We start from the raw sequence: 16285 nt of genomic DNA, 5'->3' as shown, positions 1-16285 counted from the left end.
GAAAGAGCATGCTTTAAGAGCATGTTTGATCATAGATGTGACTCTCTAAAAGCTGGAAATCTGTAGGTTGGAAGCATAACTATAATTGTACAGAGAAGGTGTCTCCATCCTGTGTGGTGTGTGCATGTTTTCTTACAGTGTGTTATTCTAACTCCCAGGGGCAGTCTGCAGCAAAGCGACAAGGAAAATTTAAAAAGGTACTGAATGCTAGTTTTTGAAAAAGATATACTGAAGTCTTTTTGCATATGACTTAAAGAATTTGTCTACCAGTCTTGGTTTTTAATTTGTCTCCTTCATCTACCTGCTTAGACCTGATTTATTTACTTCAGCATCTTAAGTATGTTTACGGGTAGAATGATAAAACAACTGCTGTGATGCATAGCTGAGAGGCACATGAGCATCTGTATACTTCTGCAATAAGTGCTGTAAAAATGCATGTGGTGTTAGTGATCTGCAATTTTTCTTGTTATTAAATATTCAGGAATGTTCAGTGTTTGTGGTCAAGACTTTTTGTGGCAAATGTTTCCGCCTATTCTGTCTGCAGATTTAGAATCAAATGTGAACCTAACACTTTGAATTGAATAATTGCATATTTAACTGTATTCCCAGTCTACTAAATTGAGAGTTGTCTTCTTTACAGTCATAAAAAACATGTAGTAGGAAGCTAGAGTATGTACAGTCATGTAGCAGGTAGTAGTATTCACAGAATGAATTTTGGAGCATTTATAAGATAGTTTGGAAAGGGGTAACTTTCAGTATAACAGTGTTTAATATTGTGCTTTCTTGTATTTTCACATCAGGTTAATAAAATATTTTGCCAGCAGTGTGAAACAGTTTGTTTAAAAAAATGCAAAAATATGTTTCACTAGGCTACCTACATAAGGTTGCTGGTTTTTTTTCTTGTTCTTAGGTTGTATTTACTTTCTGTTGATTTCAAGGTACTTTGTTCTGGAGTGACATGCAGGATTCTTGTTAGAAGTAAAACCTGAGAAACATGAGTAATGTAGTTTATGGTCATATTCTGTTATTTTGCGAATAGTAAGCTGGAAGCTGAACCTGCTGATTTACTCTGATTGTGGTGTAATAACCATGTGGGAATGAGATTAGGCTTTCCAAGAAGGATTTTACTGTATGTTGCAGTGAATTTTATTTTCATACCTGATAATCATGCAGATCACTTTCAGAAAGATAATTTAAAATCCTGTGTGAATGCATGGCTTCCTGGTAAACAGGGTATAAGATCTTCACTAAGTGAATCTCTAACAAGGGAGTTAAACTCTAATAATAATAATACAATTTGAATAACAAAACCTATTAAACAGATTCCAGAGGTTGTGGTTTTGAGGGTGTTTTTTTGGTGAGTTATATTTTTTTTTCATTTGGTTTTTGAACAGAGATTTGTTTTCAGATCTGAGCACTAAAACCATCCAAGCCAAAATAAAAACTATCCTTGTGTCTTCCATCTGTTACTCACCCAGTGTACTAGCAGCACATAAACTACCGGATTTCTGCAGAGCTCCATCAAAGAGCTCTGTGCTCTTCAGCATCTTCATTAGTGGCTTGGACACGGGACTGGAAGGCTACTGAGCAAGTTCACAGACACTGCAAATCTGGGAGGAACTGTTGTCTCCCTTGAGAGCGAGGGGGCCTACAGGGAGGCCTCAGGGGCTGGGCAATCACAACCCATATGAAGTTCAGCAAGGGAAAGTGCTGGATTCTGCACCTAGGATGGGCCAACCCTGGATGCCCAGTACAGACTAGGGAATGAGATGCTGGAAAACAGTTCCATGGAAAGGGACCTGGGGGTCCTGGTCAATGGCAAGCTGAACATGAGTCAGAAGTGCCCTGGCAGCCAGGAGGGCCACCCATGTCCTAGGGGACATCAGGTACAGCAGCTCCAGTGGGATTGTCCTGCTCTGCTCTGGGGTGGCCTCACCTTGAATATTGTGTGCAGTTTTGGGTGCCACAATGTCAGAAAGACATTAAACTATTATACAGTGTCCAGAGGAGGGAAATGAAGATGGTGAAGGGCTTTGAGGGGAAGCCGTATGAGGAGCAGCCGAGATCACTTGGTCAGTTCAGCCTGGAGGAGACTGAGGAGAGGCCTCATTGCAGTCTGCAACTTCCTTATGAAGGAAAATGGAGCCACAGGCACTGATTTCTTTTCTGGTGACCAGTGATAGGACCTGAAGCAGCCTGAAGTTGTGTCTGGGGAGGTTTAGGTTGGATATTAGAAGAAGATTCTTCTCCCACAGGGTGGTTGGGCACTGGAACAGGCTCCCCAAGGAAGTGGTCACAGCACCAGCCTGACAGAGTTCAAGAAGCATTTGGACAATACTCTTGGGTATATGGTGTGACCTGGGGACAGTGAGAGCCAGAAGCTGGACTTGATGATCCTTCAGTCCCTTCCAACTTGGCATATTTTGTGAAATAAAACATAGTGTATTTGTCATGGGGTACATGGGGTATAGAGCATTGCTCTGTAAGAGCTCCAATAATTAATGCATTTTGCTGAGAATGCTACTCAGAGGCCTTCCTAGTTTAAAAATTTTTGTATTTACCCTGCGCTGTCATAAATTTACATGCAGTTAAGATGTTTTCCAGCACAGAAAAGTTATTTATATATTTCTTCAGTGATTCAGTCAGTCAGTCAAAAAAGTATGTGTAGATTTTTCATATTTGTCAAAGATGTGTCTAGACCCTCTTGTAAGATTAGTAGCTCTCAACAAGGGCACACTGCTGGCTCATATTCAGGCTGATGTCCACCAGGATGCCAAGCTGCTTTCCTACTGGATATCTCCCAGCATATACCGTGCCTGGATTTATTCTTTTCCAGATCTTGCACTTCTCCTTGTTGAACTTCATGAGGCTCCTGTTGAGCCCATTTCTGCAGCCTTTTGAGGTCCCTCTGGATGGCAGCAGACTCCCTGTTAGTCCCATATCAGCCACTCCTCCCAGTTTGGTGCCACTAGCAAACATGCTGAGGGTGCCTTCTGCCCCATTGTCCAGGTAATCAGTGAAGATGTCAGACAGGGTTCAATCCAGAACTGACCCCTGGGGCACACAGTTAGTGGCCTCCAACTGTGTGTCACTGACCACCTTCTGGGCCCAGATATTCAGCAGGTTTCAATCCACCTGACTGCATCTCTGTTTTGCACAAAAACAGTTTGTGCTTATGCCAGGAAGTAACAGCCTAGTTTTCCAAAGATAATTAATACTTTTACAACTGTACAAAAATGTCAAGGGGTTCTCTCCATGTAATGAAATAGTGTATTTGTTTTAATTCGTAATGCAGTTACAGTCTGATAACTTTTTCCCCTTGTGTCCAAGCTTTGTCCAGAGCATAGTTAGGATGAATAACATACAATTGACTTTTTTGAGTCTGTAAGAATAATTTTTTGTTGGTTTACATAATGCAGCTTTTGAACAGCAGTATGTAACAATTAGCCAAGGGATGGAAAGTTTCTACACCTTTTTCCCTATTCTGCTATCCTTTCTTTCAATGTAAAGCAAGAAATGTATTATGCAGATACTGATAAGTACTAGTGGAAGACTAATAAATACCATTGTGAAGTCACATGTAAAAGGGTGACTGCCTTTGAGCATTAAGGCACTATCCCTGTTTCATCATGAGGCATTCAAAAATAGGATGAGGTATGTGTCTGATACAATTTTGTGTAAGCCTGCCTGGTGACTTCAAGAAGCCTAATTAATTTCCCATTAAATGAGATAAGTTGCTATAAAAATAAGCAACACTGCACAAATTGTATGTGTCTTAAAGCAGATTCAAATTCCATATATATCTTCATCTGTATGTGCAGGAAGGCATTAATATGAAGATACTCATTAAATGGAAAATGAGACCTGGAATCTGTTCCTGGAGGGAACTTTTTTTCCTGTGGTTAGTTTTGCTGTGAATGCTTTGAAGTACAAATAACAATCGTTTTATATGTGTTTTACATATAAAGTACTAGATGTTAAAACACCAGACAGAAATCTAAATTGAAATCTTGAAGGCAAGTTAACTGTTAATTAAGGTCTTTGAAGAGGTGACTATTTTGATGGCACTGTGCTTGTTTATGTGTGTAGTTTGTAGTTCAGTTAAAAGTAAACCCAGTGAAGCTTTTGTGACACCACAGAGTACATTGACCAAAGTGCATATCCTCTATGCTTCACAATTTCCCAATACTGCATTTCTTTCTAGTGTATAAAATTGAAAGTTTCCTTAAAGTAATATTTTCAGTGGATAATATGCTCCCTTGCTCTCTGTCTATAGCTCTCTACCTTCTTATAGTTATATATAAAATTGAAGTCCAGTACACTACTCTAGGAAATTCTGTTCCTGTCAGAGAGAAATTTGAATAAGAAAACAGGTTGGAAAGAGTTCCAACTTTCTTCTCCTTAATCTCTAATGATGAATATTTCTGTAATGGCAATGACAGTGCCATTCTGACATCTTCTGGTACCTAGGGAGTTGCCAAGTGTTATAAATGATCCTAGTGTTTGCAGATAAATAAAGAAGCCTTGAGTTCCTCTTAATGCCCTGTAGTAGTTAGATAAATGTGATAATAACCCAAACTTTATTTATCCCATGAAATAAGTTTGAGGTCTGTGGAGAAGTCTGCTCTGTCAGCTCTTTTGAAAGGAGGGTGCCTGGGTCTGAAGCTCATTGTTTTCCTTTCTGTGGTCATAGTTTGTAAGGCTTGCAGAACCTCATGAGACCAAAAGTACCTATGTGAGAGAACGGGGAGATGACATTTTATTGTTGATGATTTGGCAGCATAGGGTTAATCTCTCAAAATGCACGTGTTCAATCACATAAATGAGGTTTTTTTAATCCAATTATGTTTGGTTTGAAACTTAAACCAGAGTTGTAGAGCCTTCTCATATAGACAAGGCTTGAGAATGCAGAGGTCATCTAGATATATAACTCCAAAAATATGCTGCAGGTGAAATGAAAATGAACTTTCAAAAAGGAAATCCTCAACTCTTGGAAGAATATTTCTTAGAAAGCCAGGTTTCTTTCTTAGGAAAATACTAGTCTCAATAGAAGATGTCTTTTAGAAAATATTGTAAATTAAGATTTTTGTGCTAAACTAGCTTCTTAGACTTTTTAATGTTTGGTTTGCTTTAGTGAACTATATTGTTGCTTTCTACTATTCTAATTCCCTTAGTCATCCCCACACCATGTTCCTGACCTCTGTATCTTCCTGTGTGCACTTACTTCCATGACGTGTTTTGTCATGCTTTGGCCTAGGTCTTGTTGGAGGTTCTTTTAGGTGTATTGACTGGTTGTCAGCACTTCATACTTGCAATGCATGTGTGCAGATAGTTCCTGTGAAAGCTACACTTCAACACAGATTAGTTATCTAACTAGTTTTCAAAAAAAAGTATTTAAATGTCCATGTTGTGATTCTGTGATTGCATATTAAGTAGCTGTAAAAATTGTTTTAAGGGAATATTGAAGTCATTTTTACCAGTATTGTTCAGTAACCCACAGCAAGATGCTGGTTTGTTTGAGCTAAAAGTTCAAATAAAATTTTTTTGCAGCATGGTTTTTGAATGTTTGAGAAGTGTAGTGTTGAAGTCCATTATTGCAGTTTCTGTCACCATTTTACTTACTATTTAAATAACTTTAATTCCATCTTGTATACAAGGTGTTTATTTTGCAACACAACACTGATCTGGTTTATGGGAAGCATTCCCACAAATGTATTCTGGAATAATTGGTGAGAATAATTAAATTGCCACAGTAATTGAGCATGCAGCTTAATATTTTGCAACAGAGTAGTGGTATCTAGACAATTTAATCTTATGTGGTCTTCTCTGTGAAGTATCTGGTATGTAAAGTAATGGGACACATGCCCTCACTGTTTAGGGAGAGGCTTGTTTAAAGATTGCAGCATTAAAACCAAAATGATCAAATGGCCTCACCCAGCAGTTTGATGTTTTAGAAGCCCTGGATGGAACCTAATGCTACCTTATTTGTAAACTTATATGTAAATTTTCAGGAAATGGACTTCAAGAACATGGTCTGAGTTAGGATTTTCCATTTAAATAACTGTAACTGGTTTTCTCTTGGTGGTTATTGATTAGTGTAGCATAAACTCAAACTATAATGATATTTCTATGCTACCATTTAAGGTTTAAAAAAAATCTTACTGTTGTGTCTACTTAATTAGAACTGAGATACAGGTGAAACTGGAAACTGACAGCAAACTGGAAATCAGTTGACTGTGGATGCATCAGCTAATTCAGTATGCACATGGAAGAAATAGTATCTTGGGAGGAACAAACATATCCTGTGACATGTTTCATGTTTATCCTACTGTGGTATTATTTTTTAGAATTCTGCCATCTTTATTCATTTATTGCCACATTTGTAGGATAGGATCTCTATCTTTTTTCTCTTATCCTTTTAACCAAGTTATTTGCTGTTTTATCAACAAACAAACAGAAAAGCACCTTCCTTATTCTCTAACTAATATTATGTAAAATTATGTGAATGTAAAAATGTCACAGTGGCTAAATTTTAGGCTTTCTTTTCTTATACCTAATGTGCCGTTTTAATATTTACATTCTTGCATTGCTTAGCATAAAAACTTAAAGCAGTTACTGAATTTTTACTGTCTAGTATCTTTACTCTCAGAACCCTTACCCACTCTATGTGTAGCTCAGAGTAAGTGCTGGTTATGACTTAACTTTCATATGACATCAAAAAAAAGTGTACTGTATCCCTCTGAGTATGTGTCTCTTTTCCCACCTCCAGGATGTCCTTACTGTTCATTATCATCTGATACCATCACCATCAAAGAGTAAAAATGGCAGCAAAGAGAAAGAAAAAGAACAGGAAAAAGAAAAAGATGCAAAAGAAGAATTTGCTGAAGCTTTAAGAGACCTAAAAATACAGTGGATGACCAAGTATGTCTGCTGTCATTATTGCACAAGTTTGAAGTTCACAAAAATACTCAGAATCTGCACTTTCATGCTATATCCTCCTCTCTTCTAGGCTGGATACCACTGACATGTATAGTGAGTTGAAAGAAGCATTTCCTAATCATCTTCCTCTGTATGTTGCAAGACTTCATCAGCTGGATTCTGAAAAGGTTATTTAACACTTCTTAAACTTGATTTGTCTCAACATGCTCATATAGCCTAATAAACTAAGTCTTTCTTTGTGCACATTTGAATTTTAAGTGACTGTACTCAGTATTAAAAAGCAGAAGTTTCTAATTAGAGTGACAGGTGCCTCTCGACTGTGATTTATTTAACCCTACAAAAGAATAAATTGCTTATTTTGTCTACAACAGTTTTATTCTGAATGGTGGCTACTATGACAAACACACATCCTATTCTGTTCCTCTTCTGGACTGGTAATTTCTCCTAACAGCATGACTCAGACAGCTGAGGACATTAACCCTCTAAAGTGTCACAGCTAAATCCAGCTTCCATCATTGTCCTCAAAAATGGGAACTGTCAACAGAAGAGTTTGCATGTGTTTTTTTTATCTTGAAGACAAACACCTTTGTGCATATGCCACTAGATTGAATATTTTTATTTTCTTTCTGATTCTGGTTCTGATTTTATATTTATTTCTGAATTTAATAACTGCACTGATTTGTACTGAAAGGTGATTTTCTTTCTGTAAATGCTGCATTTTGCATAGTCCAACCTCATATTTCACAGTTTGTTTTCAGTGAAATGGACTAAGTATGAAGGAAATCTTGAAGACTTTCTGGGGTGTTTTAAGCAAAATTTGAATCAAGTGGAGAAAAGAACATGCTGAATTACCAAATGTTATTTCTGCATAGCTTTACAGTCACCCTAATGTTAGTAGAATCAACAATGAAGTAGTGTGATTTCATGGTGCTGAGCATCTTTATGTTCTTCTTTTAGGAACGAATGAAAAGACTTGATGAAATTGTTGAAGCTGCAAATACAGTAATCTCTCATATTGATCAAACAGCATTAGCAGTATATTTTGCCATGAAGACTGATCCCAGGCCTGATGCAACTACTATAAAAAAGTACCTACCCAGTAAATAATTTTCCTGCATCCTATTTCTGTAGTCTGTGTAATTTGTCTCTGCATGTAAGAAATGGAATGACTGCAACTTTTTTGATAATTTGTGGGGGATTATTTGTGGCACGGGCAATTTAAAATATGACTACACAGTTGTTGTGTTCTCTTATTATATCTCCAGAAATGCAGGGACATAGAAACTTCTTTTGTTTTTGGGGGGGTTTTTTGTGGTTTTTTGTTTTGTTTTGTTTTTTTATTTTTTGGGGTTTTTTAAGTCAATAAAATAAACAAGAGTTCTTTCAGGAGTTAAATGTATCAGAAAAATGGGATATTTAGTTGTTGTATCAACTTAATCGAAGCACAGAGAGACCACTGAAGTATTAGTAGAAGTATCTGTTTTGAATGCTACTTGCCTTTTCTTTATATTTTGCAACCTTTCCCATTTATATTTGAAGACAAAATTGACATCAGCCTAAGAAGTAACTGCTTCTAAGACATTTCATTTGTGAAAAGCTTGATGATCATGCCTCGGAGTATTTTTGAGACCTATTGTTCTTTAGTTTTAGATTGTTCCTCTGTTCTATCCGTATATATATCCTTAGGAAGATAGTATTTTGAATGTGACACCTTAGTCTGGAGAATTAAGTGATGGATTTTGCCGTGTGTAGCATGGTGCTGTTTTAGTAACAGAACAGCAGATCTGAATATTAGGCCCTTAAAATGGGAGATGTATCTTTGTTGATTATTTATAAAATATCAGATTTCAACTGTAAAGCTAGTCTGTGTGTTCTAGCTATTCTGAATCCAGATTTGTGTGTAATTCTAGAATTACTGATACAAAAGCAAAGCCTTGACATAATAAATTTAATTCTAAACATTTCTTGGTAAAGTGATCCATTAGGTCATGTGTTTTGAATATAACATCTGAAATTGAACACCAAATTCAGTGGTGCTTTAAATGGATGCAATTCCTTTGAAGTCAGCAGAACTATATCTGCTTATCTTGGTGGTGGATTCGACTTTCTGTTTATAATGCCAGGAACTATAAAGCTGTATTTCTAGGTGCTGACTTTCTTTTAGAATCCTGAGTTGCCCTTACCTTAAGTCATCTAAGGCATTTAATACTTTGAGAATGATTAAGTATCTTTAATGCATAGTGTCTTTAGGTAATCTTTTATGAGTAGTTCAATTTACCATAAATAGTCTTGTGTGTACAGCCGTAAACTTTTTTAGCTTAAACTGAGTTATCACTGTTTTTGTTCTTAAGGAGGTATCTGCAGAAGATTCTAAACATTTTTCATACTGGATTTTTTTCTCCCTAGTGAAATGGAAAAACAGAAGAGTACTTTAGTGGATGCACTTTGTCGAAAGGGAAGTGCGCTGGCTGACCAGCTTCTTCATCTGCAGGCCCAAGAAGGGGCTGCTTCCAGTGATGCGGAAGGCAAAGATGAGGATCATGAGAGCTGCTCAGAAGCTTTGACAGAAACATTCTGGGAAACAACAAAATGGACTGATCTTTTTGACAGCAAGGTAAGAGACCAGAGCAGTTTTTTTTTATTTGCATGTTGGGTTTTCTAATGGTTTCTTCTGGAATTAAGCGCTGCCTTTGTGTGCACAGCCTTGTACATTCCTGCATTCTACTTTTCCATGATGTCCCCATATGTTGTGCTTCCTTTATGACCTTTTTCCACAGAGGTTTTGCTAGGCCTGTCAGATCCATGGTAAGCCCATCTCTGTTCAAAGGAATGTAGAGGTTAAGGGAAGGGTGTAAGACAGTACCAGATTTCCACAAAAAAACTGCTTCCTTTATTTAATTGCTGCTTTCTGTACTTTCCAGGGAATATTTTCGATTAACCTATGTGCTGTGTGTAGCTGTACACACAGAAGTGTGCAGCATCCCTACCCTGTTCAGTCCTGCATGCTGTACCCTCTTCCACACTATGGGCAAGAGAAGTTTTGTGTTTTGCTGTCAATAATGTCTGTAGCGGTAAAGGAAGAAACCCTTGGAAATAATTACGCTTACATATTTATTAGCACAGACTTCCCTGACACTTCAGAGTTCCTGATCCTGAGAGCTGAATTTTTTTTCTCCTTCATTCAAGATGGCAATTACAGAAGGGAAAAAATAATCCATTGTTGGAGAGTAGTTATGTAGCTTTTAATTTAGAGAGGTTATGACTTTTTATTTTTAACTTTTGAGCTATTGATGTTAATTAGCTTCTGAGCTTAACTGTCACATACGGCTGTGTTCTAGTGGAAGATGGAGTGACCAGGGTGTTTGTTGATGGTAATGTAAAATTAACAAAGCACTTCAGATAGTTACAAAAGAAGACCTTTTAAGAGTAGAGGAAAAAACAAAATAAAACCTTTAACTTCCTTGACAGTAGATAAACTCTCTGTAAGTGCTTTAGGTGGAGGCCTGGTCAAGAAGGTTGATGATGCTTACCCTCCTCACTTTAATGTTTATGTCCTTGTACACATACATCTTTTCAGCATATCTTTTCTAATCGTTAACTGATGGTAATATCATGTGGTAGCAGATTTTGTGCTTCAATCATATTGTTTGGCACATGATTTTCTTGCTGTCTGTCTGTAAATGCAATACTTTGTTCCAGCATAGTAACCCCTGGTTTACTTCTGTCTCTTGTTTTATTTTTTAAAGCTGATGGGAATAATTTTAGTGGAAGAATGCCAGTATAGACATTTTGTTGATTAGACATTAGACATCTTTGGCTTTTATTTCAAGACAAGATAGCATTGTTGAGCTGCATGCTCTGGGCCTGGCATAATTAACTCTGATTTGAGTTCTACGGATTAGGAGTTGAACCTCTCTCTTTTACTGTCTTAACCATGGATTTGTCAAGGTGTATATTCAGATTTTGCTCTGAAAATTGATTCTTCTGTATTGAAGATCAAAACTTCTCTAGATTTTTGTAGTATTTCATATGGAAATAACTTCCATCCTGTTTATGTAGTACGTTTGTCTTTTTTTCCTACTTTTTTTGAGTTTTATTACTCAAATTGAAATCCAAACTGATTGACTGTCATGAGACCTACAGAGCTACTCACAGGGTGCAAAAGACAACAGTTCCATAGGTAAAACAAAAGCCTTGCACAGAAGCAAAACAAAACAAGGAATTAATTCACCACTTCCCATGGGCTGGCAGGTATTCAGCCATTTCCAGGAAAGCCAGGCTCCATCATATGCAGCCATGATTTGGGAAGACAAACACCATCACTCCAAACCTTCTCCCTTTCTCCTTCTTACTCAGCTTTATGTGCTGAGTATGGTGCCATATGGTGTGGGATATCCCTGTGGTCAGTTGTGGTCAGCTGTCCTGGCTGTATCCATTCCCAACTCCTTGTGCACCACCAGTCTTCTCACTGGTGGAGTGGAATGAGGTGCAGAAAAGGTCTGGACTCTGCAAGCACTGCTCAGCAACAGCTAAAACATTTCTGAGTTATCAACACTCTTTGCAGCACAAATGAAAAACACAGCCACATCCCAGCTACTGTGAAGAAAATTAATTAGCCCATCTTAAACCAGCACAGATTCAAAGAGGAGCAGTCAAGTCAGATAGGGGATAGAACTCGTGTGGATGTACTTCAAAGGAGAGGTGTCAAGAGACAGTTTCTGAAGCAGTGTTGGAGATGAAAGTGTGGAACTCTTGTTTTATGTAGACATGGCTGTGTAATACTGCCACTCAAAAGATGGAAGGTCTGGGTGAATAAGGATGGAAATCAGGCATTTAAATACTGCACTGATCATTCAATTATATGTGTATATATGACTTTAGATAGAAGCATTGCTCTAAGTGTGCTTAGTTCTAAGCTTCCTATGAAGTTCATGCAGCTGTCAGTAATTAAAAGGCTAAATAAATTTTTGAAAACCAAGAGAGGCCATGTTTTTGATTGTTTCTAAAGAGGAATCGGGAGCAGCATCAGTTTTCTGTGTGTTTCTTCTCGTGTTCTCGTCAATAAAGTACTGTCCCTTGTTTCATCTCTCCTCTGCAGATGTAGTGTCTGGACACCACAGGGCATTTGGTAGTTCCTTTGAATTGTCTGTTTGTCATTGAAGTAACCTGCTTGTTGCCATATTGTAGCAAGTATGTGGGGAAGTAACTAATTTTGATAATAAGTGCCCTTGTTCATACTTTCAGCTATTATCTGAAGGTTCATTTTCAACTGAACTTGAAAGAAAATATTTATGTCTCCTGTGTACACAAGTTTTCAAATGAACTCCAGTTAAGACAGCTTTATGCAGCAAGTATTTGATTGATTACGCTAACATGTTTATGATAGTACTTTAGTTCTTTTTCCTAGACCATGGCTTTAAATTTTGTAGACCAGAATCCTCAGTTTTAAACACAACTGCTACAGGAGAGTAGTAGGATGTTGTGTGTTTGTTATTGGGAATGACCAGTCTGTGGAATGTGTTGCCCCTCAACCTTTGTTAGCCGTGGAGGAAAAGCAAAAAGTCACACTTAAAAATAAGTAAAAGGTCCACGCCTTTCCATCTTACCTTTTAAACATCTTTAGCCTGCACTGGTTTTCCTGATACTGTTTGCATTGTCAGATGCAGCTGTCTCTTCCAGCTGATTTTATTCAGTCACTGCCAAAAATGTGTTGCTGGATATTTGATTCCCTTAAGTCCCTTTGCTCAAAAAAATGTTTTTGTTTTCTTTTTTTATTATTAATGTAGTTTTTATTTGTAATAGGACAGTTAATAGAGCAGAGAAGAATCAAACTTAGCTAAGAAAGCCTAGTTTATTACTATAGATTTATATGAACCTGAAAAACTCATTTGTTGGAAATTGTCAACATTACAACTTCAGTGTTCTTACAAATAGCTGGAGCATGTTACCTAAAGATTGTATTGTTTAACCTAGTAATTCAACTATATGTAAATGTAGGTATATTTTAATCAGCCCTTTAAATGATTAATTAATTGTTTATACAAGTCTGTTCCCATAGGTAACAACATTAGGATACTAGAAAAGTTTCATTAGGTGTTTTAGTATTTCTGGATTTAAGCATGCTTTTTTAAAGAGTGTTTTCTAGCTTTTAACTGCTTCAGCCCCACAAATGTCTTCAGAGAGATAATTTCAGCATTTTACTGTCCTAAATATGAATCTTTATAGCCAATGGCAAGTTAGGCAGCTAGTTATGAGGTGGACATTCAAACACTTTCATGTGTCTGGCTCCTAGCACATTGTAGTATTCCAGACCATTAGTTTGGGGGATAAAGTGTCTAACAGTGATTTCCCCCCCCCCCCCCCCCCCCCAGTACCCTAGAAATATGCATTGCCTATTCTCAATATCCTTCTGTTGCTCTCTGTACAATTTTTGGCCCATATTTCTTGTTACACAAAAGCTGGCCTTCATTATATTATTTATTATTTCATTACATGGTTATGAAATAATATCAAATACCTTGAAGTCATTACTATTCTTTCATCTAACAATTTGGTTTTGGATACTACAAATAGGTTTAGTTGGTGATTTTATATATTCAGATAGCAGCTGTTTTCTCTGTTATATCTTAGTAGTACTCCTTACATTTTCCTTACATATATCAAAGAATCATAACCTTTATTTCTGTGATCTTATAAAGCTTGCAATATTTTATCTATAAGGCTTAATTTGGCCAATATGTGTACAAGCTGTAAAGTACTATTTCTTACCTAACATCTTTTGTTTGTAAACAAATTCTGATTTTAAAGCAAGTCATACATTGTTCATAACTTCTTAAGTGCTAATGAATTTTTAGTAGTTTTGCTGAACTTGTATACAGTTGACTGGGGTTTTTTTTATGAACACTAAGACACAAATTATTGTCTTATGTCAAGAGCTCTTGGAGCATTGCTTTCAACCTTTTGGTTCAGCAGAGAACCTTTTTCTCATTTAGAAATACCCAACCTTTTATTTGGCTGGAGCAAGGGTATTTCGTAAAATGCTTTGTTTTCTTGCCACAAAAACTCTAGGAAGCCCTGTTACGAAAGAAATGCTGTCAAGTGGCTTTCCTCCTGCCTTTATCACTGATGTTCAATAACCATTCAAAACTTACAGGGTCAGGTAAGAGCTTTCTTCATAGAGCAGTGACATTATTTCTGGTTAGCCTCCAAAATGTTATATTTGCTGAGAGCTCCAATGCATTTTTCATTTGACTTTTTTTTGTTTGGTTTTTTTTTGTTTTGTTTTGTGGTTCTATCATCTTTTACAGAAGACAATTTTTTTTTAAGTTTAGTTTAGCAAACTAAGTCTGCTAATGGATCCACTGAGCAGTTATTTAGAAATGTTTGCTAATGTGTTTTGCTTTAGGAAAATATCCAAAATAATTGGATTGAGAATGCAGCATGCAGAGTATTTTTCCAATAGCAATTATTTGGAAAATTGTATATGTGAATGGTGCTGTATGCTCATTGTTGCATATGTGTGTGTGTTGTAAGCTACAACAGCTTAAGTGAATATTTCAACACAGTAAAAGAAGTATTTGAAGACAGAAGAAGAATGAGCAGCTCTTGAGTACTTTGGCATAGTATCTTGAAGCTTCAAAATTAATCCTTGCTCGATTGACTTGCTCGATAATTAAGTTTATTTCTTTTTTATATTTTAACTATTTCTTGATCCTGCAAAGTCTTGTGCATGTGGTTCACATTAAGTGGAAGTGTTCAGGCTGCTAAAAACAGACAGGTCCTTCACTCCTTGCAAGATTGAGATCTCTGGTTCCTTAATGTTTATATTCTTGAGAAATATTTAATTATTTTTTTCTATAATGCAAAATGTATTTCTGAACATCCTTGAAGGGTTTTTATTAGCTTTTCTTAATGGGATATTTTAAGTGGGAAATCTTCAACCTTTATTGTGGAGTCAGAGCAAAGGAAAAATGTAATGAATGAGGGAAAATGGATAGCAAGCTCTAATAAAAGATTTCATAAACACTGCCAACAACAGATACACTGCCATATTCACCAACTTTACTGCTATGTCACTCTTCAGTAAAAAATAAAAAATACCTTGTTTTACTATGAGTATTCCAAAGGGAATATATGAAAGTGTCTTGATTGCTCTAATTCTTAGTGCTGCAGCTGGTGAAATGGTTTGAACCCTCTGGCAACACCCTGAATGGTGTCAGTGTTTAGGTATTAAGAACCTGATCTGTTTTACAGTAGGTCTTAGGTAGACACATTCGTTTTCTCACATGAACTACTGCATTGGTAAGGACCATAAGGTGGCTTCTTAGAAATGGTATTATCAAGAAGGAGGTTTTTTATAATCTCTTCTTAAAAAATTACCAATAGTGAGGAGCTGACCTAAAACCTGAGGCTTGTCTTCATGCTTACCTGTCTTCATTGCTTGTTTATAATTATGTACATTTCTGTCTTTGTCTGTATATATCATTCACTGTGTACATTCATATTTGTTTCTGCAGTAAGTTTGTGACTACCTAGGATTTAAAATTCTCAATTTGCTTTTTGCTTCTCTGGGTCAAAAATATACCTGCTTGGCTGGTGATTCTTTAGTTATCTTTTTAATGTGCTATATAGTTGCCTGTAGAGAATGAAAATCCAAAGAAGCTAGAAATGTGACAAAAAATTAAAATAGTGACATCTGTGTTACATAATTTCTGAAGTCAAATATGTTTGTGAAGTCAGAAATAGTCTCTAGGAAGTTCATGTTTATGACTACTACTGTGAATCATGTTATACTGCAAATATCTCATGTAAGTGTTTTACCTGCTACCTGAACAGAGTTTGATATTACTTGAAGCCTTGTAAGATACTAAAATACCTAATTTACTTTGGTGTTTTTAATTTGCTTTGTAGGTTTTGACTTTTGCCTATAAGCATGCATTGGTAAATAAAATGTATGGAAGAGGTCTCAAGTTTGCCACAAAACTTGCAGAAGAAAAGCCAACAAAGGACAACTTAAAAAACTGCATTCAGGTAAGGAGCGTTTGGTCAAATAATGGGGCTGCGTTCATGCTGCGTAAGCTTTCAGAAGTAAAATATAAGTCCTCTGGAATTTTTTGTACTCTTCTCATTTTAGAAAGCACTAAATGTAGCATTTTAACTTTATCCAGATTTTGTAGCTCAGCCTTCACTTTAAACGGTGATTTTTTTTTTCCTTCCTTTTTCTAGAATAACTTGTTTGTAAGTGTTGTTTTCAGATTTACATTTTGGAACTCACTTCGGGGCATAAAGGAAGTAGAGACAACTTAGTCAAAGATATCTGCATAAAAATCCCCTTATGTTGCTGTTA

The 16285-nt window shown here is 36.5% G+C and overlaps 1 protein-coding gene across 2 annotated transcripts in view; it reads left to right on the top strand.

Moving 5' to 3' along the window:
• Nucleotides 1-16285, top strand: part of TPP2 (tripeptidyl peptidase 2) — a 50616-nt gene that overhangs the window by 33302 nt on the left and 1029 nt on the right. Inside the window, exons 24-29 of one of the 2 annotated variants that reach the window (XM_058836996.1) lie at nucleotides 159-197; nucleotides 6770-6921; nucleotides 7010-7106; nucleotides 7897-8027; nucleotides 9346-9553; nucleotides 15850-15969. In XM_058836996.1, the coding sequence (XP_058692979.1) occupies nucleotides 159-197; nucleotides 6770-6921; nucleotides 7010-7106; nucleotides 7897-8027; nucleotides 9346-9553; nucleotides 15850-15969 (747 nt within the window). The remainder of the gene's footprint in view (nucleotides 1-158; nucleotides 198-6769; nucleotides 6922-7009; nucleotides 7107-7896; nucleotides 8028-9345; nucleotides 9554-15849; nucleotides 15970-16285) is intronic. The other variant, XM_058837005.1, reaches the window with a different exon arrangement.

This window comes from Poecile atricapillus, chromosome 1, assembly GCF_030490865.1.
Source record: "Poecile atricapillus isolate bPoeAtr1 chromosome 1, bPoeAtr1.hap1, whole genome shotgun sequence".
Classification (NCBI taxonomy): Eukaryota; Metazoa; Chordata; class Aves; order Passeriformes; family Paridae; genus Poecile; species Poecile atricapillus.
Note: the sequence above shows the minus strand (reverse complement) of the source record. Positions and strands in the feature narration are given on the sequence as shown.